At 40.3% G+C, this 22,173-nt stretch overlaps 1 protein-coding gene across 2 annotated transcripts in view; it reads right to left on the bottom strand.

Annotated features, from left to right (window-relative positions):
* LOC143376115 (frequenin-2) overlaps window positions 1-22,173 on the bottom strand; it is a 70,509-nt gene that overhangs the window by 5,641 nt on the left and 42,695 nt on the right. For both annotated transcript variants that reach the window (XR_013087028.1, XM_076826039.1), the window contains 5 exons: window positions 10,675-10,699; window positions 10,261-10,309; window positions 10,078-10,167; window positions 7,984-8,062; window positions 7,554-7,642 (listed from right to left, as the gene is read on the bottom strand). Coding sequence is in view for 1 of the 2 variants with exons in the window: in XM_076826039.1 (XP_076682154.1) it covers window positions 7,554-7,642; window positions 7,984-8,062; window positions 10,078-10,167; window positions 10,261-10,309; window positions 10,675-10,699 (332 nt within the window). In the remaining variant the exon portion in view is untranslated. The remainder of the gene's footprint in view (window positions 1-7,553; window positions 7,643-7,983; window positions 8,063-10,077; window positions 10,168-10,260; window positions 10,310-10,674; window positions 10,700-22,173) is intronic.

The raw sequence follows: 22,173 nt of genomic DNA, 5'->3' as shown, positions 1-22,173 counted from the left end.
GGTTCTTCCACAGCGTGCTTATATTAAAAATACAAAAGTACGTAGTATTTTCGTTTCGGATCACGACAACGGGCTCCAGGCTGCACGCCGTTGAACAACTTCCGCACCGAGGCTGTTCCGAAACACTTGCGCCATTTGGAATTACCGCGTTACTTTTAAATCAAAAAATGTTTCTTGAAAAACATAACAATATACTCTGAAAGCTTTGGAAAGATTACATGTATAGTTTCCTAGCAAAAAATTCCTCAAACGAACCTTAATTTCTGGCGATTAGGTACACCAGGATTATTCCTCCCTCAGACACACAGGATACAAAATACCCATTATAACTTCAAAGCACAGGTTTTAATAGGTTTTAATGGCACGTGTCTAGCGGGAACCACGGAACAGGCGGAAACGCGATAACTTTGCCAGCGTAGGAGCTTTAAAATGTAAATGTTCAATTTGCTTGGCTCCATATCGAAGCATGGATAAAGGCTGCGTACAAGCAGGAAAAAGAGCGGCGACTAATACGAGCTTTTCGTGCGAGTGGCTTTAAGATAAAAGACTCGGAAGGTGTGGTGAAGTCAGGTTGGTTCGAAACGCTCGACAGCTTTCCTTCCTCCCGGGCCATCGTCCTGCAGGGTGAAGCTTTCAACCGAGAGTACAGGGTTTGTCGGCGGTTTAACGCTTCTGGAATCGCGGTTAATTATCGCGGTGATTTCCAGGCTTGATATTTATGAAGGAGCGCACGAAAGGGGCTTGCAATTGCGTGATGGGCAATCAACGTACCTATCGTGATTTTTCTATCTCACTTTGACTTCCCTTGAACGCTATGATCCTAAAAAGCGTTTATAACGATGATTACGTTGAAACGCCACTCGCAATGAAATCCCTCTAAAAGGAATCGCGCCGTTCCACGATTAAGGCGCGTTTACATGGTTCACTTTGCTTGAACAATCCGGTTGATTCAACAACATCGACCAATTTGAAAACATAGCAAAATTTGGGATTTTTTTTAAGAAACTAGTGACGCCAGATGCACACCAGCGAATGACGAATTTTGCGCGGCGTGTTGATGGATCATGCATAACTACTATATTTACGGTTAGAAATCAATAAAAAAAAAACTGTAACTTCTTCAAAGATGCATAAAAACATAGTCCAAATTTTAGACGAATCGAAGCGCTAGATTCTTAAAAAAAAAATCCCAAATTTTACTGTGTTTTTATCCCCCAAATTAGGATTCCTCCTTAAAAGTGGCGTCGAAGCAAATTATACAAGCCGATGTTGGAATAATTTATGACCATTATTATTCTAAGACAATCACGGATCTTGTACGATTCGAGAAATAATGGAGTCTCTTCTTCTCTCTATTTATACACCGTTATAAAATCGAGAGACACTAGAAATTATTTATACTATGCTTATTGCCTTTAAAAACAATTCTCTGGCACGAGCAGCGAGCTCTGGTTACAAAGAATACATCGGCGCGACTGCAATAAAACCTTTCGACTTCGCGGTGCGTGTTTACACGTGTTCAATTTGTTGCTCAATTCAAACAACTGTATAAACTCTGTCAACTTCTTTAACCGTTCAATTCGGTTGACCACTTTAAATGGTAATTTACTCTGGTCACTTCGCTTTCAATTTCGTCGAATCGCCCGCTTTGCTCGATCAAAACGAGCCGTGTAAATTCGCATTCAACGTTGCTTTGTCACACGCGTTGCAACAAAAGTGAGCAAAACTTCCAGATTCATTTTTCAGACTGTAGTCGTGGCAGGATTAACCATTTTTTTTTTCCAACGAGCCACGCATTATGCATTTCGCGAGAGCGCGTATCTTGGATCTCGCGTTTACGTTAGCTTAAGAAAGAAAAATTTGCATGGGTCTAAACGGTGTTTACGTTAGCATGCATACCCGCTGCAACATTATAGCGGCAAACGTGGCTTTCACGCCGTTCTAGCGGAGGTCGTGGCCCGTCCCTTTTAAACCAACGAAATTGTGCCACGATACTATGCGCGTTGCTGAGAGAATCCGTCGCGTAAAAATTTCCGTCCGTCGACGGTGCCACGATGCAGCTTCACCCCGCGTTCGCTTTCGCGGAAAATCCGAATTACCTCGGAGTCCGGGCATCAGTTTTCGTTAAAGCGTGCAGTTTACTCAGTAGACAGTTAATATCGCGCGGTCCACTACTATTTTCTCCAGCGTCCTTCGTTTTTTAGCTAACTTTACGCGTCCAAGTTCACGGCCCACTTTCGCGAATTTAATGGGGAAGCTTTGTGAGACTTTTTCCCACCCCCGACGCCACCAGCACATGCGCCACTTGCCATCGGTGTTTCAGGTGTATTTAAATTATCTTATTTCGCTTCTTAATTTGTATTTTTATAATAACTGCACGTAGCTGTAATTATTATTGTTATAAAAAATAAATTTGCACCTTTTAGGTTACAAAGACTTCAAACCTGGTAAAAGAAATAGGAGATATTAGAAGTCAACTTTAGCAAAAACGTTTCTCAAAGAGTTTATAATATTTTAGAATTTTCTCCAGGTGTTGTTACTTTAATTTTGAAATCAACTCTGCGCTGAGCATTACACCAGCCTCCCCATTTCTACCGTTGCTCCTTCCCGTTAATTCTACCTTGTTCCAGGTTGCTGGCGCGTTTCAAACTTGCCCCGACGATCCGTCAACGGAATATCACGTTTTATCTCCCCTTTTTCCCTCGTAGCGAGCAAATAAATTACGCGTTACCGCGGGTCGTTTATTCGCCCGCTGGCGCGCGTCACGGAGCTATGAATCCTTAAATTCTTTGAGGGAACTGCAACAAAATCGTTCGTCAAACGCCACCGGCTTGGGTAACGCAAAAATTTGCACGTCCCGCCGAGCCAAGCTTCTACTACGCAGCGGCCCGGCTGCCAATCCGCGCGGCTAATCAATTATTTATGGCGCCGGAGTTTTGGTAAAAGCGCTCAACGATGCAACTCGCGCAGTTTATCAGCGAGGCGCAGCCGCGCGGCAGGGACGTTCATGGCAGTCGTAAAAGCGTACAACGGTTCCGCAACGGGGGCGCGATTTCGTTAATAATTAACACGCCGCGCGGTGTAATTTTTCTTCGAGCGCGCCCCCGGGAGGCGGGAATATATAGCGCGCGATTCAGATAGGATCATCCTAAAGAGACAATAATAGCCACCTATAAGCTTGATAACGTTGATGGGAATAATAGCACAGATGCAGCGTCGCTATCCACTGTACAGGGTGTAAAGAAATTATTGATCGTGGGTCTTAGGGGCGAACTTAGGCGTCAAATTGTTTATTTATTTTTTTTTTTATTATTATTCGTCTTTATTACTTGACACATCCAGAGAAGAAAATAATACATAAAGACAAGCGAAGTAAATGGCGAGGCTGCAGTACAATACTGTTAGAAGCCTAATAATAACTAAATAACTAACTAAATGACTAAAAACTAACTAACATTAAGAAACTAGAAAGTTATTTCATTGGAAATAAATATTAAATTTGTTTACATGAACGTATTCTGCGCGGTGTGAAGGGGAAAAGTTTGAAAGAAGCCATATGTCGTCAACTAAAAATTGTTAAAGATTTCTGCACGTTTCGATTGTGTTTGTGTAAGGAAAAATTTAATATTAATTTTTATTTTTGTAAACAATTCTGGCGGGCAGATTCACCCCTAAGATCCATTACCAATCATTTTTTTACACACTGTACAGTTTATCCCTCGAAAGCAAACTTCCCTTGTTACGAATAACGATTAAGGGGTTATGCCTACCTGCATGGTCTGAAAACTCAAATAATTTCGGGATTTTTTTTTTTTAAATTTGAAGAAGTTTTCAAATAAACGGTTGTATATTCGAAAGTATATATTTTAAAGTTCTTGTAGTTTTTTTGCAATGCGATATGTTAAATAAATAATGGAATTGCAAGCGATCTTCCGGCAGCGTTTTTTTTATTACGGTGACCACTGTAGCTTTGACCTGGTTCAACAAAAATGAAACATTCGACTAAATTTAGTGAGTATATTAGATTATCTTGTCCTTAATCGTGGCTTTTTCGTTTCCGTTGCGTAGTTTTTATTTTACAGATGAAAAATGATGAAACGTGAGCGCGATTCTCTAGTGAAAATCGATACTTTTGCTATGAGAAGCCGCTATTTTGTAGCAAATTAATATTTTGGGATAATGAACGGTCAAGGACCAGATAATTCAATATACTAACTAAATTCCCGCGACTTCTTTATTTCAGATGAACTAGGTTAGAATTAGAGTGGTCACCGCGAACTACTGAAAAAAAAAATCGCTGCCAGGAGATCGCTGATATTTTTTTTATTTATTTATATTTTCCATCGGAAAAATTACCACAAGTAGTTTAACATGTACACTTTCGAATACGTACAAGTTTATTTAAAAAAGTCTTCAAGTTTGTTAAAAAAAAAATCCCGAAAATCCTGGTGTTTTCAGACCTTGCAGGTAGGCATAACCCCTTAAAGCTATTTACTTTACTGAGCTTTATAATCATTCGGTATAGAACATCTGGATTTTCCGCGAAGGGGAACCCGCAGTAAGTACGCTGGATCCATTTATTACATTCATACGTTTGCACGAGAAAAGATCGTTAGTTCAAGCACGTTTCTTTTAATCATATTCGTCGATGGGTTCCTGTCTCTCTTTGAAATTAATCGTTTGCTAAGCAGCTGTTAGGAGGACATGTACTTCGTTCCGTTGCGTATATTCGAAGCAACGGATTTCCGGCTTTCTTTGGCTGAAATATCCTACAAATCGCTCGTTAATATTCCGCCTGTGCCGCAATTAGCTTTCAGGGTAATTATCTTGGGATTAGTAGTCACCGGCGGAAACGGACGACGACTTTGTTAACGCGGCTGGAATTTTCCTCGCTTTCCCAGCGCCAGCACGAGCTCCGCATGATTGATAACATCGAATTTCCGACATCGATGCTTCGCGCAGAAATTTAAGCGTCGATCAAGCCAAGGCTCTCCACGAGTTTCGTAAACGACGGAATAAGTAAGTGCTGCGTTCCAAAGTGGTTTGCGATGTTGGTTAAAAATCTAGTTTCATAATTGCACGATATTTGTTACGGGGCCCAATCTGGGGGGTAAAAGCAGGGCAACTGCGCAGAGCGAGAAATTTGGGGGCGACAAAGTTGGTAGAAAGAGAATTTTCATTTTAATTTTAAAATAAATAAAAACCAATAAAAAAGTAAAACTTATTGAAAGAGAGGCAAAAGGTAGGCAAGGCTTTTGTTATTCAACAAATGCCTACAGAAAATTTCACTCACTGTCAGAAATTTATTTTAAAATAACTATTTATAATTAAATATAGAGGGTGGCAAAACTCATTTTTACGCAGAGCGGTGGAAGACCTAAATCGGGCTCTGCCTTTTTAAAAATCGTACACTTGTACACGCATAATTGTATTTCTTTAGAAAGTATAATAATATTTTATTTACTCATTCAAGAAGAACGAAGATGTTCGGGGCGATCGCGATAGGGGATGGCAGGGTACACCCTGTACGGCGAAAATAAATAGGAAACTGGAACGTAATTACGGGTCCTAATCAAGGCTGATCGCGTGTCGTTATTCGCGGCTGGATTGAGCGATATAATTATTCCGGGTAACGAGTGGCTTGATCCGCGATAAACGATGCTCGGCAAACGTATGCACAAATAAGCAGCATTTCAAGCAGAAGTTCTCACGATTGTCGAACGTTTGGACATACAGTGGCTCGCATTAATATTCGGACACTTTTTAAAATCGCATAATTTTTTTAGAATTGGTCCAAACAACTTGAGTTTTTTGAGAAGCTAGAAGGATTAGTTTGCTAACTGACGCGTTTCGTCGTTTTAAAAAAAAAATGTATTTGGTTGGAATAGCGAAAAGAATAGTAAAGATCGATTTTTAAACTTTTTTTTTGTGAGCTTGTAATGAAAATTAAAAAAAAAAACCGTTTGTAGATTGCAGAATAAGGTCGACAATCGCCGATTTCGGGAATTTTCGCGATTCTCGACCTTATTCTGCAATCTACAAACGGTTTTTTTTTAATTTTCATTACAAGCTCACAAAAAAAAAGTTTAAAAATCGACCTTTACTATTCTTTTCGCTATTCAAACCAAATACATTTTTTTTCAAAACGACGAAACACGTCAGTTAGCAAACTCATCCTTCTAGCTTCTAAAAAAAACTCAAATTGTTTGGACCAATTCTAAAAAAGTTATGCGATTTTAAAAAGTGTCCGAATATTAATGCGAGTCACTGTATTCGTAAGGGGCAAAAAGCGGGAATGTCCATTTTTCGTGTTTTTGCGATTTATAGCAAATTTAGTGGGTGGCAACTGGGACTACAGAACTGTCGACTCACAAATGATTATAAAGTTCAAATACCCCCGTAAGATAACGTTAAAGTTTTGTTATACTGTTAAAAAACAGGAAAGGTCTCTTCTGCACTGGAACAAAATACGAAATGTCCCCACTCTTTGCCTAAGCATAAGTTTCTGTCGCCCAGAAAAAAACAAGAAATTATTTAAGAAGAAAATACATAAGAAAAATAAATTCATTGAACCTCCTTTCTTTACTGATGGACTAAAATATTAAAGCCTAATTTTTTCGATAACGCTGTTTTGTGGCATTCCCTGTTTTTTCCCACCCTTCACATATGAATAATACACGCAGCGGGACTTTCCTCCGAAAAACTGAGGGCCGCGGAAGGTTTGTTTATTGCACAAGCGATGTGAAAAAATCTATTCGAAATAATACGCGAGAACCGATGCTGTGCGTTTCGAGTGGTTCGGTGGCTGTTATCGCGAACGGGACGCGAAGGAAAAACCCTTTCTACCTGGTTCTTTGCAACATTCTTATCCCTTGAAAGTTTCCCCTTTTCCCTCGAGAGCTAGAGGCCCCTGGCTTTTATTTCCAAGACCGTGGAGTCAATACGAAATACGCCTGGCCTCGGTAATTCTGAATTCACTCTTCTGTTGCCCTCGGCCTAGCCACCGTGACTCCACTCGCCTCGTCAACGCTCGCTTGCTCTCTTTCCCGGGATAATTGACTTGCAAACTTCCCTCCGTCCTCTCCCGCTTCGCTTATTCAATATTGGCGGCTATCGTCGCACTCGAGCCGAGCCGCGCGCTCATCCATTCCTCGGATCGAAATGAAGGATCAGGCGGGGACGTTTTCTTTGAGCGAATCACCGCGATTCATATTTCACGAGAGCCCCGAGACGCCGCGTTTTATTTCCGAGTCTAACCTTTGGATAAAAGGATGATCCCTCGAAGCTATCGAACGGGAAGGATAAAGAGTAAGTTTCGCAGAGGATGCCCGTAATGTTCTGTTGTTATCCGTTTAAGGTTAATTGCCGCTGTTCTCGCGATTACAGTCCGCAGAGCTATCGATGTTTTTACGGTCGATTAAATAGAGGAATAAATTCTCGCGAACCACTCGACAGAGGTAGCCGCATCCCCTTCTCGGGGAACAATGGGCATGGGAGAGCAGAGCGGGGTAAATGGTAAAGTTTCGTTGAAAGCTTAAGAACAATTTACTCACCACCATTTCGTAAATCGCGTCGACGATATTGTACATCTCGTCCCTCGTGATAAAGCCGTCGTTATCCACGTCGTACAGCCGAAATGCCCCTGGAAATAAAAAAGGCACCGACTCCTCTACCGCTGTTCTCTTAAAACGCGCGACACGGTTTTGACGATCATCGCGCCCTGATCAGTTCTCTGCGTTCAAACTTCGCAATGCTTGCCAATACGCTAGGGAATCTACATCGCGACGCAAGTTGGAAACGTTTCGCTGCACGACTGAAGAAATATACCGAAGAAATACTGAGAAAAAAAATCTGAAGAAACTGACAAGGAATATCGTTAATGCGATTGAAGGGTTCCATCGACTTTCAGTTAGGACACCGCTGGTACATGCTCCTTTATTCCCCTCGTTTCCACAAGAGTTTGTTAAGAAAAGTTCTACTCACAATGAAGTTTCTCGTCCAGGCTGCCCCGCGACGTCACCGAGAGCGCCCTTATAAACTCCTCGAATTCTATCGAGCCGTCCTGCAAGACGATAGTCCATTCCAGCTTTCATTCTCGTCGAGAATGCGGCGCGTGTATACGCGCGTTTAATGCCGCGCGTGTGTCGCGAAAGCCCAGCGGGCCAATTTATCGCGGAAATTGATTCTACTCGTGGGCACAGCGGCCATTAGTAAATGCCCGCGAATGTCACGGACCAGGCACCGTTGGTAGCCTTCCGGGTAGGCAAGTAACTTTTATTCGGGGGTGGCGAAAAACTTTCGGGGTAAATTAGGAAATACGCAAATTATCCTCGAGCGGGGAAATGCCCACGGGTATAAAAGGGAACTACATGTTAGGGGTGGAAGTGTCGGAGAAATAAAATTGGAGTTCTGTTTTGGAGGAGCGATACGAGAGTGTCGGGGATTCTTCAGCTAAGCCGGGAATTGCCTTATCGAGCAGTGGCGGACGCTTTTATTCCTTTTCGATGGACACCCGCCTTCGCTCGAGAAACGTAAGAACGTAAGCGCAGAAAGTATGGAGAAGGGATTTTTTATTGCGACCGCGTATAAACGGGAAATGGTTGCTTTGCATAAACGCGAAGGGGGTGCGATAGGTATACTGCTGTGCGGGATTTTAGTAGTTGTGTTTAATAGTATGTACCCTGCTCAAACCGTTCTCCGAAAATGCAATTTTGGGAATGAGTAACATGTTTCTGCAGAAATTAGGCGGAATTGGTTTGTGTGGTGGAAAGAGGTTATGAACGGGGTAAAATCGGAGTGAAATTTAGTTTGGTTTCAATTTTCAATATCTGATTTAATAATTGTAGGTGAATCGAAATTTATCTCTCGTTTCGAAATATAAGCAGGGTGCGGGGAGTTTTTAAAGCGTAGGAAGGAGAGTAACGATAAGAAAATAAGAAAATAAGAAAATAAGAAAATAAGAAAATAAGAAAATAAGAAAATAAGAAAATAAGAAAATAAGAAAATAAGAAAATAAGAAAATAAGAAAATAAGAAAATAAGAAAATAAGAAAATAAGAAAATAAGAAAATAAGAAAATAAGAAAATAAGAAAATAAGAAAATAAGAAAATAAGAAAATAAGAAAATAAGAAAATAAGAAAATAAGAAAATAAGAAAATAAGAAAATAAGAAAATAAGAAAATAAGAAAATAAGAAAATAAGAAAATAAGAAAATAAGAAAATAAGAAAATAAGAAAATAAGAAAATAAGAAAATAAGAAAATAAGAAAATAAGAAAATAAGAAAATAAGAAAATAAGAAAATAAGAAAATAAGAAAATAAGAAAATAAGAAAATAAGAAAATAAGAAAATAAGAAAATAAGAAAATAAGAAAATAAGAAAATAAGAAAATAAGAAAATAAGAAAATAAGAAAATAAGAAAATAAGAAAATAAGAAAATAAGAAAATAAGAAAATAAGAAAATAAGAAAATAAGAAAATAAGAAAATAAGAAAATAAGAAAATAAGAAAATAAGAAAATAAGAAAATAAGAAAATAAGAAAATAAGAAAATAAGAAAATAAGAAAATAAGAAAATAAGAAAATAAGAAAATAAGAAAATAAGAAAATAAGAAAATAAGAAAATAAGAAAATAAGAAAATAAGAAAATAAGAAAATAAGAAAATAAGAAAATAAGAAAATAAGAAAATAAGAAAATAAGAAAATAAGAAAATAAGAAAATAAGAAAATAAGAAAATAAGAAAATAAGAAAATAAGAAAATAAGAAAATAAGAAAATAAGAAAATAAGAAAATAAGAAAATAAGAAAATAAGAAAATAAGAAAATAAGAAAATAAGAAAATAAGAAAATAAGAAACGGGGAATGGCTCTACTCCACGAAGCTATTGGACAATATCGTATCAGGACTATCAGGGAAGGAGATCGATCGATTTCGGCGAACCTGATTGAGTCGCGACTGAACCGTGTGGTAGTTTAAAATCAAATTACTTGGTTGAATTGCTTTGCGTTACGAGCTCTCAATTTACAATCGAGCGGACAAGAGCGTCAGGCAGCCAAGTTACTGAATCCGTTAGGAACTTACGCTGTTCTCGTCGAAAACCCTAAAGACAAGTGAGGCGAATTTCGACGGATCACCGTTGGGAAAGAACTGCTTGTAGATCCTTATGAAGCCCTGAAATCATGCAATAGGCACGCTTATCACCAAACTACCTTCGCGGTAATGGATTTTTGTTTGATTAATGCGCCGGTCGAAACCAGGTCATACCTGTTCCGTCAGCAATCCGTCGGGGCAGTCTTTCAGGAATCCTTTGTGCCTAAACGAACAATCACCCAACGTTATCGAACGTAAATTTACTCGTAATATGAATAGCTTTTATTCAAAGCTGAGTTTTACGCTTTACAGTGAAGCAGATCCACAATGGTCGTATGATTTCCAGCATAGAACTCTTCCATAATAAAGCGTAAAAGCAATTTTACACACGATTCCTATTTCGATTTAAAGATAAAGCTTTCTACAATAGTAGAAGTTCAATTTTCATTCTCGTCCTCGACAAACCGCGAGCAAACGTACACCCTATTTTATCGATAGAATCGCCGATCCCCGTCTGTGAAGCTTAACGAAACGAATCCCTTTGATCCCCGAAATAGCATTCCAAGTGTTTCGCTTTCTCCAACTCACCATTGTCGAATCTCCTTCTCGCTAACTGCAACAGAAACGCGCAAAAATGCTGTTAATCGAGTGGAACGTATAACAAAGATTAGCAACTGGCAGAAACAGGAGGGAAAAAATCCAGAGGAAAGAAACGGAAAGGGAGTGCTCCATTGATTTTCCTGTAAAGGTGAATCTACACCTTTCACAAAATTGAAAGCAAAGTGACCAGTGCAAATTACCATTACATCAAAACTGGACCGTGTAAATCCGCCTTAAGCTCAAGTCCGGAGGTTATTCTCGGGGAACTGGCGGCTGATTTTTATGTCCACTGGACCCTAACCGATTGAATCTCCTGAACGTTCAGGAAATTGCAGATTCAATTTCCCTTGGCTACGTCTCGCTCCTAGAAATGTACGCAGGAAACAACTAACGAAACGATCCCGTGAACGTTCGCCATGAACGGTCAATTTCGATAAGCTGGAGAAGAAGCTCCTAGGCGATATACGTTAGTAATTGATTGACCCGCCATCCTATATCTGTTAGGACTGTAAAGCCGGGTCCACGTTTGTTACCGCACCTCACTGTTACCGCGACCTATTACCAGGGCGAATTCCACTTACGCTCAAATCGCCTGGGAATTTTCCGTTTTTGTAATAAAATGAATATCACAAAAACCTGCAATTTCCGACAATGGCTTTTTCACAGATTTCTCTTCCATATTTCCGGAGATTTTCAGCAATTTTGAATTGAGCGTAAGTGGAATTCGCCCGCCAGCCAGTCATGGTAACAAACGTAGACGATGTGATAGATCTTTTTTCGGCGGGCCACTTAAGAGTGCGCGGTGACCATCGACGTTATAAAGGCGGATTCACGCATACCAGTGCCGCGCTGTCGGTGTCAGTGGTCCCTTTGTGTCAGCGTGAGTAACTGACACGGGCAAGTGTGAATTGCTCCATTCCAAAACAGAGAAACAATATTTTCTACCACCGACTCCGACGCCGCTGAACCGTCAGCTGATATGCGCGAATCCGCCTTTAAAAGCGACGCCCGTGGAAAAACAGCTCGCATCCACCGGATTTCGACAGGCTCGAAAAGTGGCCGCAATGCAGAGCGTCGCCGTCGCAATCGCTTCATCGATAAATTCAATTTATCCGGATCTGTCTGCATGGAATTAGGGAACGCATCGGGGACGATCGATACCACCGATTGTTAGCGAGAAAACAGCCCGACAGATAACAAAAGTTTCTGCTACCGTGGACGCGCGTAGCTCACCGATCAACGCGGCGGCCGCGATATCCTCGCGAATCCAACAGAAATAAACGACACACCAACGGCAAGGTCGAACCGGCACGTGACCCGCTTCTTTCGTTTTATAGGTCGCCGAAAAAAAATAACCGCGCTCCAGATACGGGCGAATCGAGTAGCCGTTACTACGTGCGCATTAACGACACTGCTTCAGTTCCCTTACGACCTTACAAGATTCCTAGCGCCTGGAAATGTGATCGCTCTTTTGGAACGCAATGGGACTTGACGAGCTTCCAGGCAGAGGTGGAAATTATTCGGTTAATCTTCGAATACAAATGTCGGATAAAACGAAGTTGTTCGAGAGCAACGAATAAAAATTTAGTCGAATGAAAATTTAATCGACTACAAATTTATTCGTTATTCTCGACTAACTTCATTTTAATCTAAATTTGTATTCGTAATTCTCGACTAACTTCATTTTAATCTAAATTTTTATTCGTTATTCTCGACTAACTTCATTTTAATCTAAATTTTTATTCGTTATTCTCGACTAACTTCATTTTAATCTAAATTTGTATTCGTTATTCTCGACTAACTTCATTTTAATCTAAATTTGTATTCGTTATTCTCGACTAACTTCATTTTAATCTAAATTTGTATTCGTTATTCTCGACTAACTTCATTTTAATCTAAATTTTTATTCGTTATTCTCGACTAACTTCATTTTAATCTAAATTTTTATTCGTTATTCTCGACTAACTTCATTTTAATCTAAATTTTTATTCTAACGTCCCGAATAAAAATTTAGTCGAATAAAAGTTTAGCCAGGTGAGTGGTGGAATCCGAGGCTGGGCAAGAAGTCTGTCCCTACTGTGGCGCTACTTTGTACTGGAATACACAGACGAGCGAGTAACTTGTTACTCTCGGCTGCACCGAGAGAGTTTCTATGGATATGTGGCGACGAGACGCCTCTGCTTCTCTGTCCTCTGTTTCGGCGCTGAGGGGAAAGAGAAAGTACGCACTAAAAGTATACCCCGAGTTCTTTTGATCGTAAAAAGGAAAATTACAAAGGAGCGGGTTCTTGGCTGCTTATAAAAAGTTCAAGTTTTAAAGAAAGGAAACGTTTGCGGGACGCGTCTAAGTTCCCTTTTGACAAATCGCGCATACATAATTCTTCTGGCTCGCCACTTCGGCCGCGCTCGACTTTTATAACCCTCGATAAATCTGCGCATGGTTTTTCAGCGAGCACGCAGTTACTGGGACGAGAATCGTTCCGTATTTTGAGCAGGTCTCCGTTTTCACACACATTTTCGCCCCTTCTTCGCGCCCCTGTCATTTTTCCACCCCTTCCTCCCCGTCCAATTGCGTCACAATTCCCGCGTACACTCCATAAAGCGGACGGGTCCCGAGAAAATTATGCCTCAAACGCGTCCCCGATTCTATTTCGTTATCGCCTGTTGCGTTACTTTGAGCCCGTTGAATTTTATTCCCCTGACTACCCCCAGCTGGAATCGTCTTCCGAATGTACCTCGGCGAACGTCTGTTCATCTTTATACGTATCGCGACAAACTCACCTTTAAATTAGAGGTAAGATACTTCTCGAACCTTTATGCGCTTTTCTTTTCTCTCTGCCAGGTTTTCTCTTCGACGCCGAGTAACTGCGACAATTTACTCGAGCGCCAAACGAGCGCCAGGAGGAGCACGCGCGGCAACGCGCTCGCAACACGTACAGTTCCCGCGATTTCTCGGAGGTGTACGCGATAACGCCCGCGACGCTGCGTAGAATTTACAATTTACTAGCAACCACCCACCCCCCTCCGAATATCTCATCGCGAATAAAAGCGGGCAGAATAAATTCCCGCTGCATTTGCATGAGATTTGTCAATTTGCGGGGGGCCGTTCTTCTCCGAAACGCTAAACTATTTCGCGTGGAATTACGGGGAATCGAGGAAAGGATTGGAAAATTACGCTTATCGCGCCGTGTCTCGCAGACCGGCTCGTCATGCTGGTAATGATAATAGGTCCCCCATAATCGGGCGTCATATTCCCTTGGATCCCTTGTGTCGTGCAAAGCGAAGCCACGTGCATCGTCGAGTGAACTAGATCGTGTAAACTTAGAGTTATACAGTTCAGTGAAATATGCTTGGTTTCAACAACGTTGTACACGTATCAAACCGAGATGGGTTATGTTTTATAGTAATTCCCATGGCCTGGGTAAAATTGAATAGGAAGACTGCTCGCCACTAGAAGCAGTGTAAGCAGACGCGCTTATATTTTTTATTACATAACTAAGTAGCTAACTACCTCCGCGCTTCGCTTCGGGCCTAAGGGATATTAAGGACGAAAACACGGTTTACCCCTTTTCACCCTCTTAGGGGTTGATTAGGGCAGAATCCTGAATTTAATTTTTAGGCATTTGTGTGGGTAATCTTTGTGAGTAAGAACCAAGTTGATATCTCATCGGGCCTAAGAGATATTAAGGAATCCACGAAAGCACGGTTTACCCTTTTTCACCCCCTTACGGGTGATTAGGGCAAAATCCTGAATTTAATTTTTAGGCATTTGTGTGGGTAATCTTTGTGAGTAAGAACCAAGTTGATATCTAATCGGGCCTAAGAGATATTAAGGAATCCACGAAAGCACGGTTTACCCCTTTTTTCCCCCTTAGGGATTGATTAGAGCAAAATCCTGAAATTGATTTTTAGGGATTTGTGTGGGAAACTTTTGTATATAAAAACCAAGTTGATATCTAATCGGGCCTACGAAATAATAAGGAGTCCGAGAAATCACATTTCACCCCTTTTTACCCTCTTCGAGTTGTAATTTAAAAAAATCCCTTGTTATCGAGCCCCTACGTCACAAAAGGAATATACCCTCCGAATTTCATGTTTCTAGTTTCAGCAGTTTGGGCTGGTCGGTGAGGAACCAGTGACACAACGATTATATAAGCATATAGATAAACTAAATTCCTAATGATTTTTCTATAGTTCGCGTAACGAGTCGGGGCAGCAGAGATAAACGCGTGCGAAGCATATGACTTCTCTATTCCTCCTCGATGGCCATCATTTGTTTACAGCCGCGAACTCGACTCGTTGGACGAGCTATAGAAGATGGGCGGTGATCCACGCAAATCTTCGCTAGTCGAGCTACGTCCAAGTCGGATGGTCTCTAACCGCGAGCTTTTGCCTCTGTAAGCTCGCGTGCCGAGGCCCATGTGACGTTTCTGCCAGTCACGTGGCATTATGTCTACCACAATGGATCGAGCGAGTCCACGGAAGTTAGGGCGGGTTTCAGAGTTCCTGAGCTCATTGTTAGCAACATTGACACCCGAGATACTCCAGCTGCTGGATATCCCTACCTGCATATCTCGGGCACCCGGACCAAATCAATAGTCTCACTTCGCGTTTCAACGAATCACCAAAGTGCTCGGCTTTCGGCGAGAAGACCGACTACATCCGATCTAACTAGCGGCGAATAACCGCGTGTACTTGGAGCGTCAAGGACGTAGCAAACAATGTCAGCATTTGCAGATCGCCAAGGGGAGCGAGGCAGGGAGATGTCCAGGATTGAAAGTTGAACTAAGGGCACAAACGAAGAGTCGTTAAATGTGATAGGGATTGGGAGAAGAGACTCGTGTACAGAGATGAACCTTTGTTCTTTGAAACGCCAGTCTTCGCTTTTGTTTGCAACACTCGCGGGCCCAGAGGTGTCCCAGGCTTCCGCCTCCTTTGTGCAACGTCTTATCGGCAAAAAAGATAGGCGCGAGGACGCGCTGAAGAACCCTAGAGTTACTGGCGGAGACGGTGGTGTCTGGGGCATTTCTTGCTCAGAGGAGGTCCAGCGTTCCAAGTTTGGGCTGCAGCCAGGAAGGCTCGAAGAGAGTGTAATCATCAGCCGCCCCCAGTCGCCATGGGGGAGGATTCACTCGAAGCCTATCGATCATTCCGATAAGTACCTGACACGTACTAAACGCGAGATAACTGCAACCCGACCCAACTCGAGACATCTTGACCTCCTAACCTCTGCCTCACTAGACAGTATAGAATTTTCCAACTTTATTCTATGCGACAATTATTCTACACTAGCGTCCCCCATCTCGGCTTCGCCCAAAAACATTCGAACAGTAAACTAGGGGTCACGAAATTTTTTCCTAGCTCATTATACCTGCCTAATCCAGATGAACGTGGCTATTTTCACAAAAAAGATAAATAAATAAAAAACAATTTTTTTTATAAAATCAGAATCTAAATTTTGGGGGGAAGCTGAGTAGCAAAGGCAGTATTGCATACGTTGAGCAGGAGTGGATGATCTTGACAAATTTAGTCTGCAACAGCAATTTGTAACCATACGATCATTCTAATATATATATTTGCGGTAATCCACTTCTCTAGCGAGAAAGCGCGCGAAAAGCTTTGCCATCTGGTGGTGACATCGCGGTACTGCTGCGGGCGAGGTACGCGCGGGCCGAATATGCGCATGCGCGTGAAGTAGATTGTCGTATACACGGGTCACGTGGTCTGCAAAACAGCCGTACACATGAAATGTTTGCACATAAATTACATGTTAATAACGCGTTTCTGAGTCATGCTACATAGCCTATGTTCATCCTAGAGTATGCAGAAATAACGTGTTAAAATTTGAGGAAGATCGGTTCAATAGGTCCTGACTTTTGCGCGAACAAAAAAATCGGCTCTCTCTTTATATGATAATATAGAATATAGATTTCTTGAACCTCAAGAAATATACTTAGGATTTATTTATTTATTTAACGGGAACATCCCTTTAGTTACAACGAAGCACATAATTAACCTGTATAACGGAAGAGAAAAATATACAACGCATGTAAGCAAGAGTAGAACATAGAATAAGATATATACATAAAAAAGATAAACAGCTGTGGCATATGTTCGTATTAAAAGAATTCAGAGAAGACACAGAAAAAATAATAGCAAAAATAAAAGTGAAAGTAACGCTATGGTATACCACGCTCTAGTTTAATAATAACTTGTGTCCCGAGTCGTTGAGGCGACCCATTGAGAAGGTCTAAACAGAAAGAAAAGAGCTTGCCGTTTTGCGGCACCAATGGGATCACGTGCACCGATTTAGAAGCTTGAGAATTCTAGGGTTCATCAGAAAGCAACACGACGCGGCCTCTTAGGCGAGCCGTTAATTATTGGCTGTTACAGGTGTAAAGGTCGACATCCAATTGTTAATAAAACGCTCAACAGGTCTCGAAATAGCTTCCCAACGCGTAACGCTGTTAAAGGTTCTAGTTAAAGGTCGTTTAAGTTTTCAGTAGCGCCATAATAAGCGCTAGCGTGATAACGCATAATGAAACGAGGAGAAAGTGTATTATGCATGGCATAAATCATACCGTAATGTAAGCTGCGGCAGGATAGGGAAAAGGAGCGGCTTGCTCCGACTGTCAAGGGGACTTCTTCTTTTCGACGAAGCAAGTTGAAGAATCGAGGAGACGGCGATCATTCGCTGGTGCGGAAAAGGCAAAACAGTGGCACCGCGTTGCCGGGTGGATGAGTATTCCGAGGTAACGATAATTTCAGCCACGTGGCCGGTACTTTATTGGCCGGTGTACGCCGCGTCAGCAAAACGACTATGCGAACGACCGAGCGAATAATTTATATTCCCACGTACACGCGGCACATATCGATAAAGGGGAAACTTTGGTAGGCTTTCGTGTCACGGTTCGCGGTACGCGGTCATTCGTTAAACCCGCATCGAGCTCACTTCGGATATTGCACGAATATTTTAAAAGTCCGCTTCATATTGCACGAGATCGAGTGGTCGCGGTTGGCCAAAACACCGAGACGAACTGCGTTCTCACGAATTCGCGCGCAGTTCGATTCTTTGAAAGAACCATCAGCAGAGTGTTTCCCAACCTTTTTTTAGTCGCGTTCCCCTTTTTTAATATTCAAATAACCTGCGATCCCCTCTCCCCCTCATATAAGGTTAAGTAAATTTAATAAGGTAAAGAAAACACATTAAAAATAGGTATTTCATTATATAATTGTAAGTTAATAATATAAAAAAACGTGGGGATCCCCCAGAAAAAATTTCGCGACCTACAGGTTGGGAATCACTGCGTTAAAGTTTATTAGGGTAAACTGCACTAATGCTGGCACTACACTAATCATTGGCACTCCTGATTGAAAAGTCAAATATGAAGAAGTACAAGCTTAGAAAGTAATTTTTTTACAATTTCTTATTTCTCTTTCACTACCACACTGCAAAGCCCAGTAGTTGAACTACACATTTTACATCTGGGAACACCACAATGTGGGAGAAAAGGCTGAGTTTTAGGCGTTTCCTTAAAATTTTGATAAGGGGTAGGTAAGTATATTTTGTCGCTTTATAACTAAGTAATGGATTGAAATATAGATTTACCAAGTGTTGCAGGCATTTAATAGTGAATGAAATAGTCTGTTTAAACACTTTAAACTTCGTTTTTGACTACATATGCTTTTCTATGTAACCTCAAAATTGAGGGTGCCAATGATTGTACTCTTACGTCTATTTTTGTTTTTCATTGAATATTTTTAAAATAAAAGACTTAGTAGATACTCAAGATGTTTTATTTTAATGAGAAATCCATAATCATTGATAATAATTGAAAATTAAGATCATATAAAAACTTCATAAGAAAATAAAGACATTTGGGATTTCTGACAATTTCTGCTTAGGGTAATTTTTTGCAAAATTAGACTTTTACGACTTAAAAATCCAGCGAATCGATCTCGGCAGATCGCTGTTTTAAGCGCTGATATTTTTTTTACTTTTCAGTATTTCTCATTTAATCTAGTTCAGCCGATAATCACACTTATACAGATTACACAAATTTTTAAATTTTCTATTTCAGACAACTACAACGGCTGATTTTATGCTAACTATGCGCATACGATTTTTGTAAGGCGCTGTATTTGAAGCACTATAACTCCGGATATAACCACTATTTTTGCATACAATTTTTTTTACGTATTCTCTAAAGATAGACCAATAGAGCCACAAAGCTGGGAGTAAATATATTTAATGGTTTTGTTTTAAAAAAATTCCAAATTTCGCATTATTGATAGACAAATAGAGCCACAAAGCTGGGAGTAAATATATTTAATGGTTTTGTTTTAAAAAATTTCCAAAGTTCGCATTATTGATAGACAAATAGAGCCACAAAGCTGGGAGTAAATATATTTAATGGTTTTGTTTTAAAAAATTTCCAAAGTCCGCAATATTGATAGACAAATAGAGCCACAAAGCTGGGAGTAAATATATTTAATGGTTTTGTTTTAAAAAATTTCCAAAGTCCGCAATATTGATAGACAAATAGAGCCACAAAGCTGGGAGTAAATATATTTAATGGTTTTGTTTTAAAAATTTTCCAAAGTTCGCATTATTGTTCGTTCGTCAAAGTATAAAGACTTGTGTACAAACGAATATATTATTAAAGTGGGACTGTTCTTCTTATTATTATTATTGGAGGCTATTCTTTATACGTTACGTTTTCTTTAAGTAAAATGAATCAAGTGGCAGTGATTGAGACACTGGCAGTAATTGGCACATCTACCCTATCCATAAAACTATAAGTAAACGAAATAAACATGGACTAAGAATAAGACGAGAAAGGATATGTACCTATGCTAGCTCGTGACACTACATACACCAATATGTAGAGTCAACACATTCGAGTATACTTTGTTCGCAACAGATAGGATGCGCATTGAGATGGAATGTTACATACGTAAATAAGAGACGTTGCCAAAACAGCGCAATCGATAAGCCACGCTGAATTTCAATTCGTTCCCCTTCTTTCACGTATCTTATCCTCTCCATTATTTCAGCTATCTCTTCTATCTTTAATGGTTCCTCCATTTCCGCTGCCTTTCCTATCGTTACCATCTAGCGCGGCAATTCTCGCTATCTTTACCGTAGCCGCCTTTCCTTATTTTCCTGGCCAACGACCCCACTCTCTTTTAACTTGCCCTCGGTTCCCGATACTTTCGATACCGCTGCGACAAAGAAACCTTGCGCCTGAAATTTACAAGATTTATCGTAACATTAAGAGCCCCAAGATGGAAATTTTCCCTCCTTCCTCCGATTTTCTGAAACGGATCTATAAGGGAACGTTTCTACGTCTTCTTGTAAACGAGCTTCGTATGTAAATTCCTCGAAGAAAGCGATATCGCTTTAATTGAAACTTTGGGCGTCCAGCGACGGGGAAGGAAAGGCGAGCTGACTAAAAAGGCTTTTAATTAGATTTCCATCGGTTCGTCTCCAATTCAGCTTTGCATCTTTTATAAATCCTCTTCCTTCATAAGCTTCCGCGCGATCCTCTTTCGACGACTATTCGCCCCGTCCAAAATACCCGTTCGCGAAGAAATTGGTTTCAATGGGGAGTGACGATAAGGAATACATATAATTGTATCGCGCGATAGCAGCGTATTAATGTTATTGGCAGTAGTTGTTTGAAGCATCAAGCTAATGGAGACGCTTCTCCGATGACAGTTCAGATTTTTAGATAGTGAGAAAGATTCGTCTTCGTCGTTTTCCACTTTTCAAACTGTATTGACCAAGGGGGTGCGAAAGGTTTTCTGGGGGTCGCCTCGGTTATTTTTAGTTGACGATTCTTAGCACTTATTTATTTTATTACAGAGGGTGGTGAAATTATTATACTCAAAACATTTTCGTCAATTTTTGGAATCATTTTAAAATGGATTTAACAGGATTAAAAAATCTTAAATTGGTAACTGAAGGTTCTGGAAGGAAACTTTCTTAGTTTTCCAAAACACTCATGAAAATTTGTCTAAGATCGTGAGTTCGCAAGTTATAGGTGTTCAAAGTGAAAAGTACCTTTTTCGTTTTGATCGCGAATAACTCGGTCAATAAAAATAATTCAACAAAACCAAAAAAATACGAAATTAAAAAGAAATGTTTGCTCTATAAGAGTTCTTCGTTGGATTTACCAGAAAAATTGTTTTTTGGTCCGTCCATACGTTCGAACTAGGCAAAAAGTTCTGAAACTTCGCTTCGTGCGCTTCATTTTGATAAAACAGTATCATAATGGATGAAAATAAATTTGAGTTCTTGATTCAAACATTAGAAACTTCTAGCGTTAAAATGCATTTTTAAATACTTTTTGCGACAATTTTTCGCAGGGATGCAGCCATTACATTGCTTAAACTTACACTTCTTGTTTGAGTATAATAATTAGGCCACCCACTGTATGGTTACAGTGCCATATTCTATTAGTGATGTAACACTGATTTTTCATTTATGAAAAGATGAAGCACTACCATCCCACTAAATAAGATAATTAAATATATTATATATCTTTAATTATGACCATCCCACTAAATAAGATAATTAAATATATTATATATCTTTAATTATGATCATTCCACTAAATAAGATATTTAAATATATTATATATCTTTAATTATGACCATCCCACTAAATAAGATAATTAAATATATTATATATCTTTAATTATGGGTTTTTGATATATGTATTAAGATAATTAAATATTGTTAAGTTATAATTATCTTCTTAAATACCAATTTTTAATATATTTTCTTTACCTTCCCTTACACGGGGATGGGGGTCGCAGGTTATTTGAATATCATAAACGGGGGTCGCGACTCAAAAAAGTTTGGGAAACACTGCTCTGCACCTCGGCAACAGTAGCTTTCATAATTCGTGGCTAAGTGTTTTCTAACAGCCAGAGAATGAAGTCTGTGCGTTTTTCCACGAAGCGCTAGATTCCACTTTGAGCTTAGCAGCGCTGTTCGTCGTCCCTAATTTAGTCCACACGGATGCATCGAAATTTCGATTCGATTTAACGGCATAACGTCGTGCCGCAACAGCGCTCTTTAGTGTCCACGTGGGACGTACTAATGAAATTGCAGCACGTCGATCGAATTTGGGGAGCCGTTAAAGCTTTGTCGAAGCCAGCAAGTCGAGACCACGTCGTACCAGCTTTTGCAGGGCGAATCGTTTGACGCACACCACGGGGGTAACTTGCAAATGTTTGCAGCCGAGGAGGAATATTTGGGGCACAGCTTTCTTAACGCCAAAGAAACTTCCAAAGTGGACGTCACAAAGAAGCACGGTATTTTATAAAAAAAAGTCACTCTAAATGACTTTAACCAGTACATTCCGAATTCTCTTTTACACGAATAGATAAACATGCACAGATGTGGCTCTTCAGACATCGAAACCACTCCCATGCGAAACGTTTCCATTCACTTCCCCAGATGACAGAAATTTTGCGAC

Source organism: Andrena cerasifolii, chromosome 1 (assembly GCF_050908995.1).
Source record: "Andrena cerasifolii isolate SP2316 chromosome 1, iyAndCera1_principal, whole genome shotgun sequence".
In the NCBI taxonomy this organism is placed as follows: domain Eukaryota; kingdom Metazoa; phylum Arthropoda; class Insecta; order Hymenoptera; family Andrenidae; genus Andrena; species Andrena cerasifolii.
This window is presented reverse-complemented; position numbering and strand designations above follow the sequence as displayed.